This window comes from Lepidothrix coronata, unplaced genomic scaffold (genome assembly GCF_001604755.1).
Source record: "Lepidothrix coronata isolate B3197 unplaced genomic scaffold, Lepidothrix_coronata-1.0 Scaffold7, whole genome shotgun sequence".
NCBI lineage: Eukaryota > Metazoa > Chordata > Aves > Passeriformes > Pipridae > Lepidothrix > Lepidothrix coronata.
This window is the reverse complement of record NW_016690187.1, coordinates 3,760,345-3,775,372: the sequence shown is the minus strand read 5'-3', so window position 1 is coordinate 3,775,372 and position 15,028 is coordinate 3,760,345. Positions and strand designations below refer to the sequence as shown.

General features: G+C 47.0%; 2 protein-coding genes and 1 long non-coding RNA gene across 4 annotated transcripts in view; 1 reads left to right on the top strand and 2 right to left on the bottom strand.

Moving 5' to 3' along the window:
- Positions 1 to 1,871: 1,871 nt before the first annotated feature.
- METTL21A (methyltransferase like 21A) lies at positions 1,872 to 4,833 on the bottom strand. Its single transcript, XM_017834836.1, has 3 exons — positions 4,650 to 4,833; positions 3,362 to 3,473; positions 1,872 to 2,351 (listed from the first exon to the last, which is right to left on the bottom strand). Exons 1-3 carry the CDS (start codon positions 4,794 to 4,796, stop codon positions 1,954 to 1,956), a joined length of 657 nt encoding a protein of 218 aa, XP_017690325.1. The 5' UTR covers positions 4,797 to 4,833; the 3' UTR covers positions 1,872 to 1,953.
- Positions 4,834 to 5,089: 256 nt separating this feature from the next.
- Positions 5,090 to 11,372, top strand: LOC108507166. 2 transcript variants are annotated; one of them, XR_001878016.1, is made up of 4 exons: positions 5,090 to 5,309; positions 7,212 to 7,339; positions 7,677 to 7,785; positions 8,795 to 11,372. It is a non-coding gene; the product is annotated as an uncharacterized LOC108507166 (long non-coding RNA). The 2 variants fall into 2 exon arrangements; XR_001878015.1 differs by lacking the exon at positions 5,090 to 5,309 and having other exon boundaries at positions 5,641 to 7,339.
- Positions 11,373 to 11,439: 67 nt separating this feature from the next.
- The window catches only part of PLEKHM3 (pleckstrin homology domain containing M3), a 150,090-nt gene continuing 146,501 nt past the window's right edge, over positions 11,440 to 15,028 (bottom strand). Inside the window, exon 9 of the mRNA XM_017834483.1 lies at positions 11,440 to 11,488. The gene's annotated coding sequence lies outside the window, so the exon portion shown is untranslated. The remainder of the gene's footprint in view (positions 11,489 to 15,028) is intronic.

Genomic DNA, 15,028 nt, shown 5'->3' with positions numbered 1-15,028 from the left:
CTACTGTACAGACAAGCCTAATGCCTAATCAGAGACGAGCTTAGAGACAAGGAAACACCAGTGGGGAGGAAAAGGAAGAGGAGTGGCAAGAATTTAGAGCCACACTCCAAAAACTAGAGCCAGAGAGAGTGGGGAGAGCTCCTAATTCTTTTCAACCATTGCTCACCCAGCTCATAGGACAAAAAAAGCCACACCTGGCACATAAAACTCGTATCGTGTTCTGTTTTCAGTCAAGGGTGCTGTCTCCCTTCCCTCAGACTTCAACTCTAGTTTCAGGCTGCAAATTCCCAGCCAGCTGTGTAAGTACTGTTTTAGTGACACCATGTGGCTTCTGAGGATACTGTTGTGTTTCAAAAAAGCAACTCTGAGGCCAAGTCCAGAGCCAAGCAAGGAACTTCGCTGAAAACATGCCAGAGATGTGCCAGGGATGAGGCACAAACCTTCGGGCCTCATTCATCACAGCGGTGATGACAGATGTGTCATTTACAGATTACAGCACCTCTGGACCACCGACCCTCTGCATCTTTTGCAGTTAGGAAGTATGATGGAAGCAGAAGTGATAGAAAGCTCCAAAATGTCTGTAGCCCAAAGCAGCTGCTGGTGTTTGCTTTTGCCAGTGCCAAAGACAAGCATATGCTTAAAGCCTGAACCTGACCTGAGACTTTGTGAGTTTAAGTTTAAAGCAAAAGTTCCACATCCACCAGAAAAAAAAAAAAAAAAAAAGTAGTAAAGCAATTCCTGCATTTAGAAGTGTAGCTGTCTTCTGTTAGCCCATTGTTTTCATCAGTTTCATTCTTCTACCACTAGAAAGAGAAGGAAGTCTGCTGCTGGTGCAAGCAGGATTACAGGCTGCAGCATTTTCACATAGAATCTTATGGCATAAACACACAAACATGTTTTACAAGCTCAAGGTATGAAATCAGTTACTTAGAACAGCGTCTAACAACCACTGTGCACTGAAAGCACACTGAAATCTAGACACTGCCCCAAGGTCCCGAGTAATACAAGAATAACTATTTCCCCTGCTACAAAGACTTTACAGCAGCACCCTCCTCTCCTAAATAACAACTCTCAGAGACAGAGGGGGCACAAACGAATGTAGAAAGTAGATTACTTAGCAGTACTTTGAGAGTCAAGGACTGATTTGATATTTAAAGAACAGTTTGAATCTGCATGTTTCACTTTCATGTGCATGTGTATCTTCTCCAAGGAGCCTTTATCTGTGTGGGGGAGACTTGCTAAGGACAACCCGTGAACCACAACCGCTTTGGTACTGCAGGCATAGCCCCCACGTCTGCAAGTCAGGTAAAAATATCACTGATTTCTAAGTTGGCTTACTTGGCAATCTTGATTCTCAGCCCCCTGATCCAGATTTTGTTCTTTGTTTCCCTATTCTTCAATTCAGCAGTGATAGTAATAGAACAACTTTATAGCAGCTGCCTTTGTTTCTTTTAGCCCTTTAAGTGGCTTCTTTTACCACCGCTTTTAAGATGCAAAGGCCTGAAGAGTTAAAGCATTTAGAGCTGGAGGATTAGCTTCTATTTCATCCACTTTTCAGAGTTAAAGAAGTGATAAGAGGAAAAAACCCCACTGTAACACACATGTTTCCCACAGGAACTAAGTGTGGTTTGATTTTAAACAACAGATAATAATAATTTGATAATAATTTTGATGCCTGGAGATTTCTGCAGCTTAAATCAGTTTCAAAAATTACATTTGATAAAAAGTCAGTGGAAGACCCTACACAACTGTATTCCAAAATGAAGCAGAGGTTCAATATGCAGAACAGAAGTGCAGCCCTTGCTGTGTCAGACCAATTTATCAGACAAGACCATCAGAACAAGAAGACAGTGAAATAACACAACTGCAACTTTATGCTTAGGAATGAGTGTATTGAGTAGAAACAAAGGGGAGAACTGAACAGCAGCAGTGGTTTATTAACAAGGTGTAGAGTCAAAAGTCATCCCTGCGACTACTCCTCTGTGCTTTGTAGATATGAACATCCTTACTGGAATCATAGTGGACCTCATATACGGAGAAACGGTCTCTCAGCATCTTCAAGAACTTGTGATCCCGTTCATAGCGGATACGACAGGCAAGAAGAATCACAGTTTGCTCTGAGCACAGGTGCTCCAGCGTCTGAAGCAGCTCTGCAAAAGTTTCTTCCAGATAAACGATGTCTGCACCCAGGACGAAGTCAAATGCTCCTGGAGGGAAGTTATCCAGGTCTTTTCCCCAAGTCAGCTCCTTCACCACAGCTCTTGGACGTAGTTCAGAGGGTAAATTAGCCTGTACGTTTGACTCCAGGAATTCCAGTGCTGCCTCCCTGTCTGTCATAGTAACACGAGCACCTAAGCAGTACAGGAGTACATGGCTCAAACAGTCAGTCCATAAATACAGCATGCGGAATACAATGCTTTAAGTCGAGCAGGCTCCTTGTTAAACGTTAACAATTTCCCTGAACTGCCTGATTAAAAACAAACAAACAAAAGAACAAAACACGCAAAACCCCCACTATCTACATACATCCTACCCTTCATCAGTCACTTAAGAATATACAGTGCAGATTAAGTTGGGTAGGGAACAGAAAGTGTTTTCTAGTGCTATTTCTTAGTGCATGAAAGTCACGGAGTTACCTTCTGTCTTTCCATAGGCAACAAAAGAATGAATTAGAGGGGTTGTTACCATTAACCTGCTTCAACCCCATATTTTTCAGTAGGAGACAGGCAGCTAGAGAGCCTCTTTCACAGGTCAGACAAAGTTATGCCTGTGTGATTTTGCATGGCATGACTGTATTTTGTCAAAGGCTCTGTTTTTATTATTTCAGTAGGCACCTTGCACAGCCACTAGAGTTTTGAATTACAAAGTTAACCTGGGACAGGTAGCACTAATTTAACATAATACCCAGTCCCTACTTCAGCCACAGACAGATCACCGGCAAATCACTTCATTTCTCCAGACCCTGGCTTGCCTGTCTGCAAGACAGGCTAACACAGCTTACGCAAGCTCAGAGCCGTTTGTCTGTAGCTTTATCTGCATACGAGGACATGTGGAAGACGGGAAGCTCAGCACTTGTTCCCCGGGGGAGAATAGCTGCAGAGCTGACTGCTGCTGAGCTTCCTGCCATGGTAACAGGCGTCAGCCTTAACAGGGTCCCGCCATAAAGTAAACTGCAGTGGCACCATCACTACAACAAATATCGCAGCAGGCTCTCAAGTCTAACGAGAAAGGAAGATGACTCAGAGAGGAACCATCACAGTTCACATATGCAGCTTTGGTGCTCACACTATACCAGATGTAAAAGCACTAGTTTTACTACAGTTGTAAAGTGTTTTAAATGAGCAAACAAAAAAGCCCTTACCTAATAACGTGGCCACTATTCCCAACAATCCAGTCCCAGCTCCCAGCTCAATCACAGACCGATCCCTGAGATCAATGCCTTCCATCTCCAGATAAGCACACAGGACAACAGCCTAAGCCAAGAGACAAAGACAATTTAGCACAGGGCTCATTTCAGTCATACCAAACACAGGGTTTCTGGCTTAACCCAAGAGAAGGTTATGGGAAGAGTCAGGCACTTCAGGTCTGCAGCAAGATTTCCTTCAACCCTTCTCTGCCTCCTGTGTGCACATGTGGTCTTTTTATGAGTTTTATGGAAGGCTCTTGCTGGCAGAAAGAAAAAAGAACTATAGAGGTTACAACTCAGATGTGGTAAGTGCTTCATGAATCCCCAAACATAACAGGAGGTAGAAGGAGTTGCATTTGGAAAAGAAAAGCTGAAGTGGTGTCAAACATTAGTGAATGAACACAGTATTGCAAAAGACAAGAATAAGGCTTCATAATCTCTTACATAGTATTTCAAAAGGTTTCTGCACAACACTGGCATGCCATCAGGAAGGACAATAGGGAATGTAAAGAAATAACTCTTCTATCTGGTTATATCTAATGTATTGTATTTTACATCAATCTTGACAAGGAGCTCTCTCCAGAGCAAGTTCTGTCAAAGCTGATGTCCGGAAAGACCAACAGTCCTGTACACCAATTCATTGGAGGATTTTGCTAAAACTGCTATGCTTGTTCTTTTAAACTAGAGGTAAAAGAGCAATTTGTGTGTGGACCTGAGACCTGTCTGACGGGAAGCCCTTGAATTTCTACAGTGGTGCTGTGAGCGACTGCCCTGCAGCCTTGGGCCTGCCACAAACCCCTCTGTTTTGGACTGTTCCTATCCCCAAGATAAAGTCTATCAGCAGTCCTTCTGGAGGCTACAAGCAGCGATCCATGCTGTGCTCTGAAGGGTGCCAAGCAAACATCACCAGTCATTGTTAAGAAATGGGTGAGAGTTCTGAGTTATCCGGGATATTTCCTGTATTTGGCAGTGGCCGTGCAAGATTTAGGTGGCCCATTTCCCTTGAAGTCCTTCAGGATCTCTTATGAGGGAAAAAAAAAAAAAAGGTAAAGCAGAGTTTAATATTTTCTTTCCGGAGGAAGGAAAAAAAAAAAAAAAGAAAAGAAAAGAGAAAAGAAAAAGGAAAAAAGCCTTCCCTTTACATTTTAACGTTAAATAATTTTATAAGGTGATCCTGAAAGCTCGGCAAGCGCCCCAGGCAGCCACAGAGCGCAGGAAAGCTCCGCTCGGCGTGAACACCTACCGCGTCCCAGACCACGGCCGCCACCCCCAGCCGCCGCCAGTCCTGCTGCAGGCGGATGGTGCGGCTGGCGAAGTGGAAGGTGGCCGAAGGGCTGTGCAGTTGCCGCGCTCCCCAGCCGGCTCCCTCCTCGTAGGGCACCAGGGCCATCCCGCCGCCGGCGACTGCAGGCCCCGGCTGGCCGCGGCCTCGGCCACCGGCCGGGCCCTGCCCGAGCCCCGCGCTCCCCGAGCCGCGGGCAGGGGGTGGCCCGGGGCCGCCACCGGCAGAACCCCGGCCCCTCGCCTGGGCCCGGCCCCTCGCCTGGGCCCGGCCCGCTCCTCCCGCGCCGCAGCCCCGGCGCTGCCGCAGAGCGCCCGGCCCGGCCCCCAGCGCCGCAGCCCGGGGCGGGCGCGGCCTCCTTGCACCGCCCGGACGGGAACGGCGGCGCCGAGCGGCCGAGGCGGGGGGCGATCACAGCCCGGGCACAGCGGGCCGCGCTGGGCTGGGCAGAGCGCTCCTGCCCCTCAGTCGCGACGGGAGCGGGCCGGGGGACAGGAAAGAAGGCGACCCGGGTTGGTGCGGGGCTGTGCCCGTGGCCGGCGCTGGCGAGAAGCCGCGCGGTGCCTCCTGCGGGAGGCTGGGCCCGGAGGGGCTCCCGCGGACCTACTGCCACACCACAAGGTACGGGGGGAAAAGGTCCCACGCCCTGTGGGACATTGCCAATGTCCCCGCAGCCTCCCTGCGGTGCCAGCCTCTGGCTTTTGTTTGGGGAGTCTTTGGAAGGCAGTGCAAAGGAAGGCGTTTGTCCAGCCCACCGGCCTCGTCCTCCATTGCTGGCACGGAGAGCATTATCTCTGCAAGTGCTCATCACCAGCCTGGAAGCGCTCCCTGGGACTAGGTAACCATGGCAAAAACAGAGCAGTTCTTCTGCATCTCAGTGGAGCACTGACCAAGGCAGCACAGGCAAAGCTGCTCTGGGCTGGCGGTGAGGTGGTAATGCTCCTGTGGCGCTGTTTGTGCATGGGCTTCTCTTCACCTTTGGCTCCATTTAATCTCTTGTTTGGCAAAACAACACAGTGCTCCTCTCCTTTGTTACTTGAACTAGCTCCAAAGACTGCTAAAAGCCATGGGAGAGCCAGGGAAGTGTCCTGGCAGCCCTTGCGCTCTGGCTGCCCGGAGGCCGTGCTGCAGGTACTCCACAGAAAGGCTCGGTGCCTCTAGCTGTGCTCCTCAGCCCCTGGGAGCAGGGCAGGGGAGCAGCACACCTTCTCTGCACCCATCTCCAGAGGCTCTGTGGCACCGTGGTATATCCCAGTCACACCACCAATGGGGCAAGGCCAGCCCTTCGAAGCTGGGGAGCTTAACAAGCTCCAGAAAACATCCCCACTCTTTCCCACGGGGAGCAGCAAATCTGACTGGCAGACAAAAGCAAATGTGGTTACATCTAAATACTGGCAATTTCAACAGAGTGGGACAGGATTCATGAAAATCTTTTTCGAGAATCATTACAGGCTGCACAGGGGTAACAGGAAATAAAGCTTGTCTTTAGGGTTCTGCTACTGTAGGAGAATGGAAACCAAAATTTCACTTGCCCCAAACCAGTTCATACTTGAATTATGGCAACTCAGACTTCTCCTCATAAACATGCCAGAACGAGTGTGATGATTCAGCTTACTGTGGTTTTATGTCCTAAAGTACTGGTCCCTTGCCACTACTGCTTTTGAGTTTGAAATTGCTTGTGCTATTATCTCGATTATTTTTTTAATTATTTATATAGGCAGTGTGGGAAAAGCAATGAGAGTGATTACACTTGAAATGAGAACTCTGAATGAGTTTTTGAGTCACACTGTGCCTAAACTACACCATCAGGCAAATAGAGGAAAACTCCCAAATGGCACAAAGCTTTGGCCTCTACCTCCAGAACCATGTCAGCCTTGGGATCTCCAACCAAAATATGGAGGAGTGTGGCAGGGCTCCAGTGCTCCCAACTGCCTCCTTTTTGCCTCAGAAGATCGGTTTTCTTCCCCTGCAGTCATAAGACCAAGGGTCTGGCTGAAGAGCAACTGGAGTGAAAAAAATGCTGTATGTGAAAATTTATACATTTGTTCTCAAAGCTGACAATGCAGCAAGTGCTTTTATCCTAATAATGTGGGTTTGTTAGGATGCCCTGAATATCTTTGGAGCCCAGCAGATTCTCTACTGATCCTGCCCTGCTTCCAGAAGTATTTCCCCTTCTTCCCTGATAAAGTTGCTTTGGCACTGACTTCCATGAACCTTAGACCGGAGATCAGAAATTACTTTCCAGATCATAACTGGATAGTGAAGCTTTAAAAGAGAACCAAGTCCACTAGAATTTCAGTCTGGGCCCTGATTCCCCATATTCATTCTAAGCCTACATCTACCTGCTCTTCCCTTTTCTGTATCCATTTTCTAAGAAGATGCAGCAGCTGGGTATTACAGTGGCAGAGAAAGACACTTGGTTTCTTCTACCTTTCCTGACAATAGAAGGATAAGAAAAACTCAACAACACAGAATTATGGCTAAAACAGATCTGCAGAACTGAAATGCTTTTTCTCCTAGCAGGGCTAAAGCTCAGCACAACAGTAAAATTGCAAGAGCATAGCCTGGTTCAGCTTTTAAGCACTGCAGAGGGCTATAAGGATACCTAAACTGCACATAATCTTGCCAAGTAGGAACCAGCTGACTTCAAGGTAAGCAAGAATGAGTTAAAGTTTAAAGAAACACTGATTCAAGTCCATTCTTACCTAATTCAACTACTTGATAGAGCAGGCATAACGTAGCCAACTATAAGTAAATCCTGCCACCTCAGATTCGAGTAAGCTGCCCAGGGTAATTAAGACAAAGTGTTTAAGAGCGATGGTCCTTGTAATACTTAGAAGATCAAAGAATCAAGTAGATAAGATAGAAATGAGTACAAATTATTTTGAATCTTTACTAATATAACTCCCTTTCTGAAATCTTCTCTTTGCTGCTTAATATGTAAAATCCTCTCTTAGAAATAAATGAATGTGACAGTTCTTGTGATAGTTCTGCAGACGCTGGATGTAGCGCATGGCTGCGCATGGATTTTGGAGACATCCATGGTGGGAAAATACTGCATCTCTCATGCAGTCTCCGGTTACCAAGGCAAACGCAGGTATAAATAGAAACAATCTGGGGTTTTTTTTTAAACTCTATCTAGAAACCTGTGTTGTTGATAACCCTCTAACAGCAACGCCTTATTCCAAATGGTTCTGTTCCACATTTGTGTGGAAACTTCTGGCCATACACATTTAATCCTTTCCTCCCTAAATAAATGGCAGCTGCTTCTGGTTGTCATTCCACTCAGATATAAAAATTTTCTTTGAAGTAAAGTTTGTACAAATATCTGTTTTGCTAAAAGCTTTCATCAACCAAATGAACAAGAGCTAACACAAAGCTTGGAGGAAAACCCAGAAAAGAAAGAGGTCTTTCTCCCTAAGTATCACCATTAAGTGGCCGTTCAAATGACTAGCACTGAAATGATTTAACAGTTTTTACATTTTCATCTTCACCAGTAGCTTCCAGATTCTCCACACCCATGAGATAGATGGGGTGGTGAATAACTTGCTGTTAAATACAAGGGGAATAAGCAGAGATTAATTTGGCTGATGACAGCTTGTAGTTGCAGAATAAAGACAGCCTCATCTTGAACTGATTTGGATCATCTTTGAAACCAATGGAGTGAATTAAAAATAAAAATTTAAGTTTCTGCAGAAACTGATGGGTTATCAGTAGACCTTACAACTTGCTGCTTCAGCAAGATCCTTGCAATAAATGTTAAATATTGAAATAAATGTATGATTTGGTTTAGCGTGTCATCTCTGTTACACAGAGAGTTACATTAAACAATGGAAGTAATGATCAAAAGTATAAAGATGTATAATTTCATAAGTGCTTGAGCTGAAATACAGGAAGTTTCTGCAACCTCTGAAGAGGGAATTATTCCCATCAGTAACATTACATTCACTCCTTCAACCTTGCATCTTGATAAAGTGTCGTATATAATCATCACGTTTATTAAAATGTCTTCTTACAGAAAGATCGCTTAGCTTTTAGTGGAATTATGTGACTGAGCTCTCAAAGGCCTTGCAGGTCTGAAAACTGACATTATTCTGTATTTTTAGTTAAGGGACAAAAAGCAAAATGAGTAAGTTGTTCTTCACAAGCAACCACTGCATTCTCAGCTGCACTTCATTTGCTGGAAACCTCCTCCACTTATCACTGCGCTTTCAGATGTCCACAGACCTACAGCCTTACCGACATCTCCAGTTGCTGGACTTCCAGGCCTTGAGATGCCATATGTTGGGTCTTGTGACAGAAGGGTTCATAATCCACTGGAGCAAGGCTGACCCGTGAGCAGACATGGGTGCACACAGGGAAGGGCTGCTCCAGCAGACATGGATGCACACCTGGAAGGGCTGCTCCAGCAGTGCTCCCGTGAGCACAGGGCTGTGGTAGGGAAGCAGCTAGGTGGGGCTGTGATTGCCCTTCTTTCCCAGCAGCTTCTGTACCCATTTCAGCTGGCTGATGGTTGTAGGCCAGAGTAACATGTGTCTGGTGTGTGGGATACTGGAAAAATGCTGCAACACCTCCCTTTTTATGGGGTCTGCATATGGATCTAGAGGCTTAACATTAGGTGGCCAAATTTATGATGTGTTGTATAGGTGCAGTGTTAGGTAACTGGAGAGGAAATTACAGTGCAAGTAATGCACTGTATTAATTTAGGACTAGTTAACAGCAACTAATTTAAAACAATTATAAGGACAAGCAGACATCAGCTATAGCATTTATATGGATGCAAAGACATCTGCCTCAGTGCAGAGGTTACCCTTTTAAAAGCAGGAAGAATCCAAGTTTATGAAAGACGGGGTGGGGAGTGTTAGCGTTATTTGTAATGGTATTGTCAGTGTTTCTTGTCTCAAGTTCTTAGAAAGAAAATCCTTCAGACAATGGAGAAGATGGAAGAGTCAACTCTAAGCAATTCCAGGTACCTTAAAGCTAACAGTAAGGGCCCCTCAGCGCTGCTTTCCGGCCTTTGGTGGCCCAGGGTTGGAATTAACGTGCAGAAGTTTACCCTAAACAAACTTGCTGCAGGGCTTACACATGCACGGTTACACATGCACTTTTCTGAATAAAGTCACCATTCATGTTAATGTTTGTGTTAAAATACTGACAAGCATTTTCCTTTTCCTCGAAGGAAATTTGAATCCATGACCTGCAGTAACAGGTATTTCTAATGCTTGATACATCAAAATGGTTCTGCCAGCCCTCTGCCTAACAGTGCACAAAGTACAGCTTTGCAGGCCTCCGTCCTTCTTGGTCCCAGCACATTTCAAGTTCTCTTCCCAGGCACTAAGTCTCCATGAACTCTACTTTAGTCTTTGATAACTTTATTTTACCTTAAGACAAAACGAAGGCAGGAGCAGAAAAGAAAAGCTAAAGTAGAGAAACCTTAACTCCCACATGCTGGTGCTGTTGGTATCCCTGCAGTGATCCAGATGCTGTCATGCCAGCCAACCAGCCTCTGCATTGCCTGCAGTGACATCTTAGATTGCCGCAGAGGCAAAAGGACGGATTTAATCAATGACAACAGCACTGCAGTCTGTCCTTACACTATGAAACACAGGCTCCCAGCCCTGGTTTGCATGTATTCACTGCTAGCCAGGAGATTTAAAAGTGTGAAAATTTAGGGCTACTAAAAATCCACCTTGTGTGTTCTGAACAACCTCCCTGGTTACTGTTTTTCCCCCAAACACTGGAATATTCTATTTCCCTAACTACAGTTTTGCTCCAGGCTTTTTCATTTAAATGGCTGTAGTCTTATGTTACTTGTCAGCTTCAGGAGACAATCACACGTGCAAAATTTTTGTCCTGTCAGCTGGCAGTGGTTTTCAAAACAGGATGCCTATTTTTCCCCCCATTATTTGCAACAGTGAGACACAGAAGTCTGAGCTTTTGTTTTCAGTTGGTTATGCAGGTTCAACCTGGTGAATCATTCTTCCTGCAGCTACATTTCCAGGAAAAGACAAAGGCCTGGCTCTTCTCCAAGATATCCAAGTCAGATCAGAAAGCACTCCTTCTCCCACAGCTGGGACACTTTCTAAGAAGGGAGAAATTGATAAAACACATCCCAGAGCTGGTGTCATCACCCTGCAGACAGGCAAGGAGGTGCATGGCCTTGGAAAGGCATGTGCAGTACTAAGTCAGGGTGAAGATAATAGCAGAGTTTACTGGATTTAAGATTCTTGGCCCTGTGAAACACAAGCATGTGCAAGGAGCCATTCACCATTTCTGGGACTGATGGTTACTGTGAAGCTGGATGGTTTCCGGAAAATCCTACAATTTAATTTCAAGCACTTTAGACTCTCATCTTGTTGCAGTTGGTGTGGACAAGAACATAGCCTTGGAGTTGGGAATTTTTCAAGAGCTGTTATTCAGATAGAAGCTGGTAACTATGGTTTCAGACGTCTCCTCTCAGGGATACTGCTGCTCGCAGATGAAGGGAGGCCTGGTTTTTCATGATGAGGCAAAGGGCTATGGGCTTGTGTGGTTGTGAATGCAAGCACTGAGCTTTCAGAGAGGGAGTTAAATAAAAACATGCACAAATCTGCCTACACGTAACCATTGCAGGAAATGTGAAGACTTGTCTGAGAAGTGGAGTTCCTTTGAATGCATGCAGACACTGGCTCACATGTACTGGGCAAATGGGCCACGTGAAGAGACAGAATTACCTTACCTTTAAGCCCACAAGCCAAAACACAGCTGGTAGCACTAATATTAGTCCCGTCAAGCCTGGCAGTCTTCATTTGTTATGCATCCTGCAAATAATTATACATATAGTTAAGCTTACAGCTCAGAAGCTGCATTTAGTAGTTGGCAGGGCATGTTCCTCACTGGTATTGCTCCTCTGACCTCATTAGACATGAGGAATGAATCTTTTTAATCTCTGCATATTGGGAATATAGGTTGCTACTCCTTTGGTCATCACTGAAATCTGAGTTAGGGTTTGTTCCAGGATCCTGCCTGGCCTTCCTTAAAGGCTGTGTAGATTTCTCCTGGAGATTACAGCAACTTCCCCAGAGGGCTTGAATTAGAATTTGCTTCCCACATTTTGGAAAGTTGCTTTCCCTTTTGTGAAAATTAAAGCACCTGTGAGCGAGGGGGGGTTGCTGCCCACTGGCTGCCCTACTCAGAGAGAAGGGGTGGTAACTGAGGGTCCCATGGCACAGACCTTTCTTCCTTGAGCAGAATGAAAAGGGCTTGAATCCCAACAGTCCGTAGTAAGCTATTTTCAGCTCATGCATTCATTATTGCCAAGATCCACCACCCAAAATGCCTACTTAAGTAAAATGTGGAACTAGGTACGTGCTGCCCATTGTACATCAAAGTAATTGATTTTTTTAATAATGGAAACTGTCTGATGATTCACTGGGGTAAATCAAGCAAAACAGTAGAAAGATGAGACAGAAAATAGGAAGAGAACCAGGACCAGTAATAAATCATGATAGATGGTATTCAGTATATTGCTGTAGCAGTAAGTCAATAGAATGCCAAGCTGCATAAATAAAAGAGAATGTGTTTCATCTCTGCAGGGTGTTGCTTAGGCTACACCTATTAACAGGATCACCTGGTTCTGCAGACAATACACACAGCAACAGGTTTTGCCATATTATCCTGATAAATCAGATCTGTATTAAGATGTTAAGAGTTACTTTGCCAAAATAAAGGGGGAAATGAATATTCCTCATTAAGGCAGCTAAAGAAAAACATGCACAGATATGAAAAATTACTCTTTAATGGTGTACTGAGGTATGTGGAAGCGTAAGCTTAACTTCTTCTGGAATGACGTGGAGGTGGAAGAGTTTGCTGTTTCTGTGATTTCCAGGGATTAAAGTCAGCTTCCTCTTGCTTAAGACCTACAAGGCTACACAGGGAAACAGACTACTGATTTCTTTCCTCCCTCTGCTCGTTTTTATAAATCCTGATACTCCACAACAGTGCTAGCGCAGGGCAAGAGCGACCTTCATCTCTTCCCCCTTGCAGCATTACACAACAAGAACAAGTATGAGACCCATGGGAAACTTCAGCCTCTGGGAGGCAGAGGAATCACAACCTTCACACTCAAACAGCAGTGAGACACGTCACAAACTCCAGCCCCTCCAAGTTCCCAGCACTTTTTATCTATCGGCACAAGTATGTGGGGTTTTGGCTGTTGCCCTCAATGGCTAGGCCCTGGTGCTCAGCTGCCTGGTGAGCCACTCTTGCTCTCTTCTTCACCCTTCAACAAGGATTTTCCACTGCCTAAAACCGCAGCTTAGGCAAAGGACTCTCTTGAGGCTGCTTCAAAGCCGAGAGTTAGCAGAGGTCCCAGCTTGCTGCTGGGATCCCACCGGGCACTTGCTGTGGCTGAACCTCCCTCCACTGAATCTGGGCAGCCCCACTGCACTTGCTGGCATGGCTGGCATGGCTACAAGGAACAGGACAGACGTGGTTTTAGGCATGGACACTCAGCATGGCAGCTGTCTGGCTGAGACGTGCAGGTTTGCCTGTGACTCCCACCACTGCTCTGGATGGAGCAGCTTGCCTCTGCTGGCACTGAGTCACTGGAAGGGGCCCAGCAGTGCAGCAGGAGTGCAGCTTTCTCAGCCACTGCTGCTCTTTAAAATAGTCAGCCAGGTGCAAACAAGGCAGGGTGTTGCTCTTCTGGTGTAAGAGTAAATTACGCCAGTTTTCATAGTGCAGATGCAAGCCAGCTCTTATTCTTGCTTGGGAATTAACTTCACTAAACCACACCAACCCTGTAGCTTCTCTTTCCCCACCATCCTCACCAAAAATCAGCGGGTGCAATGCCAGAGGGAAGAAAACACCTACTTGTGAATGCCTATTTTGTGTGAAGCCTCTTTTTCCCTCCCTGACTCAGGTCAGTCTCCTGTTCCACCCAATGGTTAGCCCCTGGCCCTTCCCAGAACTGGGAGCAGGACAGGACCCACCATCCTACAGTTTTCCAAGCGGAGTGCAGAGGCTGTAGAAGGATATTGGGCTGAAGTGGTTCATAAAGCACTGAAAGCAAATATTTTCCAAGGCCCTCCTGTAATCCACAGTGAGGTCAGATTTCTCTGAAGTAACAGGGCTTTGCAAACTGCCAGTAGCATGTAGAAAGGCTTAGCTGACACAGTTCAGAGAACTTGCTGGCAAGTGAAAAGGTGTAATTCATCAGTTTGAGGGAATAATCCTCATATAAGACTATAAATCATTTGGTTCGTCCCTTTATTGTGCCTGGGATTAAGTGGCACAGGTTCTGGAAACACAGCATCTATGACTTCCTCTCTTCAAAGAAACTAGGCATGGTTTGCCTGAAAATTCTGCATCTGTGATCACATGGGAGAGCCAACATTAGGATTTGTCCTACAAAATGGAGTAAAACCCTGAGCCTGCCTATCTTTGGAATACCTGCCAGTGTGATAGCAGTGTTTTGTAATACTTTTGTGTGTTCTTAAGTCTTTTGCAGAGCCACTCTTCTTATCAGGGGCCAGAGTTAAATTTTTGTAGCGATAGTGAGGTGATGCATTGCAGAACGATGCACGTTTTGTGTTTATCAGGGCCTCTGACTGCTGTGGGTATCTCGCCCTCTAATCCATCTTCCCTGGAGTGTATTTGAACATTCCAGTCCTCTGAGAAGCTCTCAGGTAGCTGAGAGTCACTGGGCGAAAACGCGGCTTCTGAGGACTCTCCATACAGCCTCTGGGAATCTCAGCAGCCATGTGGAATGCCTCCTTCCCAGGTGCCCGGAGGTAACGCGCACAGCAGCACATGGTGAGCCCCGAGCACCGCTTGTGCTGCGCTGCGCGAGGGACAGAACCGCTCAAGCCCTCGAAGAGGGGCGACGCGGAGCCCGCACAGCGCGGGGAAGACTCGCAGGGGCAGCGCCGACGCTGCCCGCGGCCCCCCCACTGCTGCGCGGGGGCAGCGCGAAGTAGCCGCCGGCACAGCACTCCTGTTATCACTCCTGTTGCTGCAGTCCGCAGTCGCTCCCCGTGCTGTCCTGGCGCTGTCCCGGCCCCGTCCGTGTGTCACTGTCACTGTTCTGTCCCACCACTCCCGCAGCACGTGCCCGTGCGGGCAGCGCGAGCCCCCCCGCGGGGGGGGGGAGTCAAGCGGCTGGTGACGAGCAGGGGGCGGGGCCGGGGGCGGGGCCGCGGCCGGCGCTGCGTGTGCGGGTGCGCGTGGGGCAGGCGGGGGAGGCAGGGCCTGGGGGGCGCGGCGGCGGCGGCGGGCGCGTGACGATCCCCACGCCCATTGGCGGAGCGGCCGTCACGCGGCGCCGCGGCGGGCGGTGATTGGGCGGGGGCGGGGCGCGG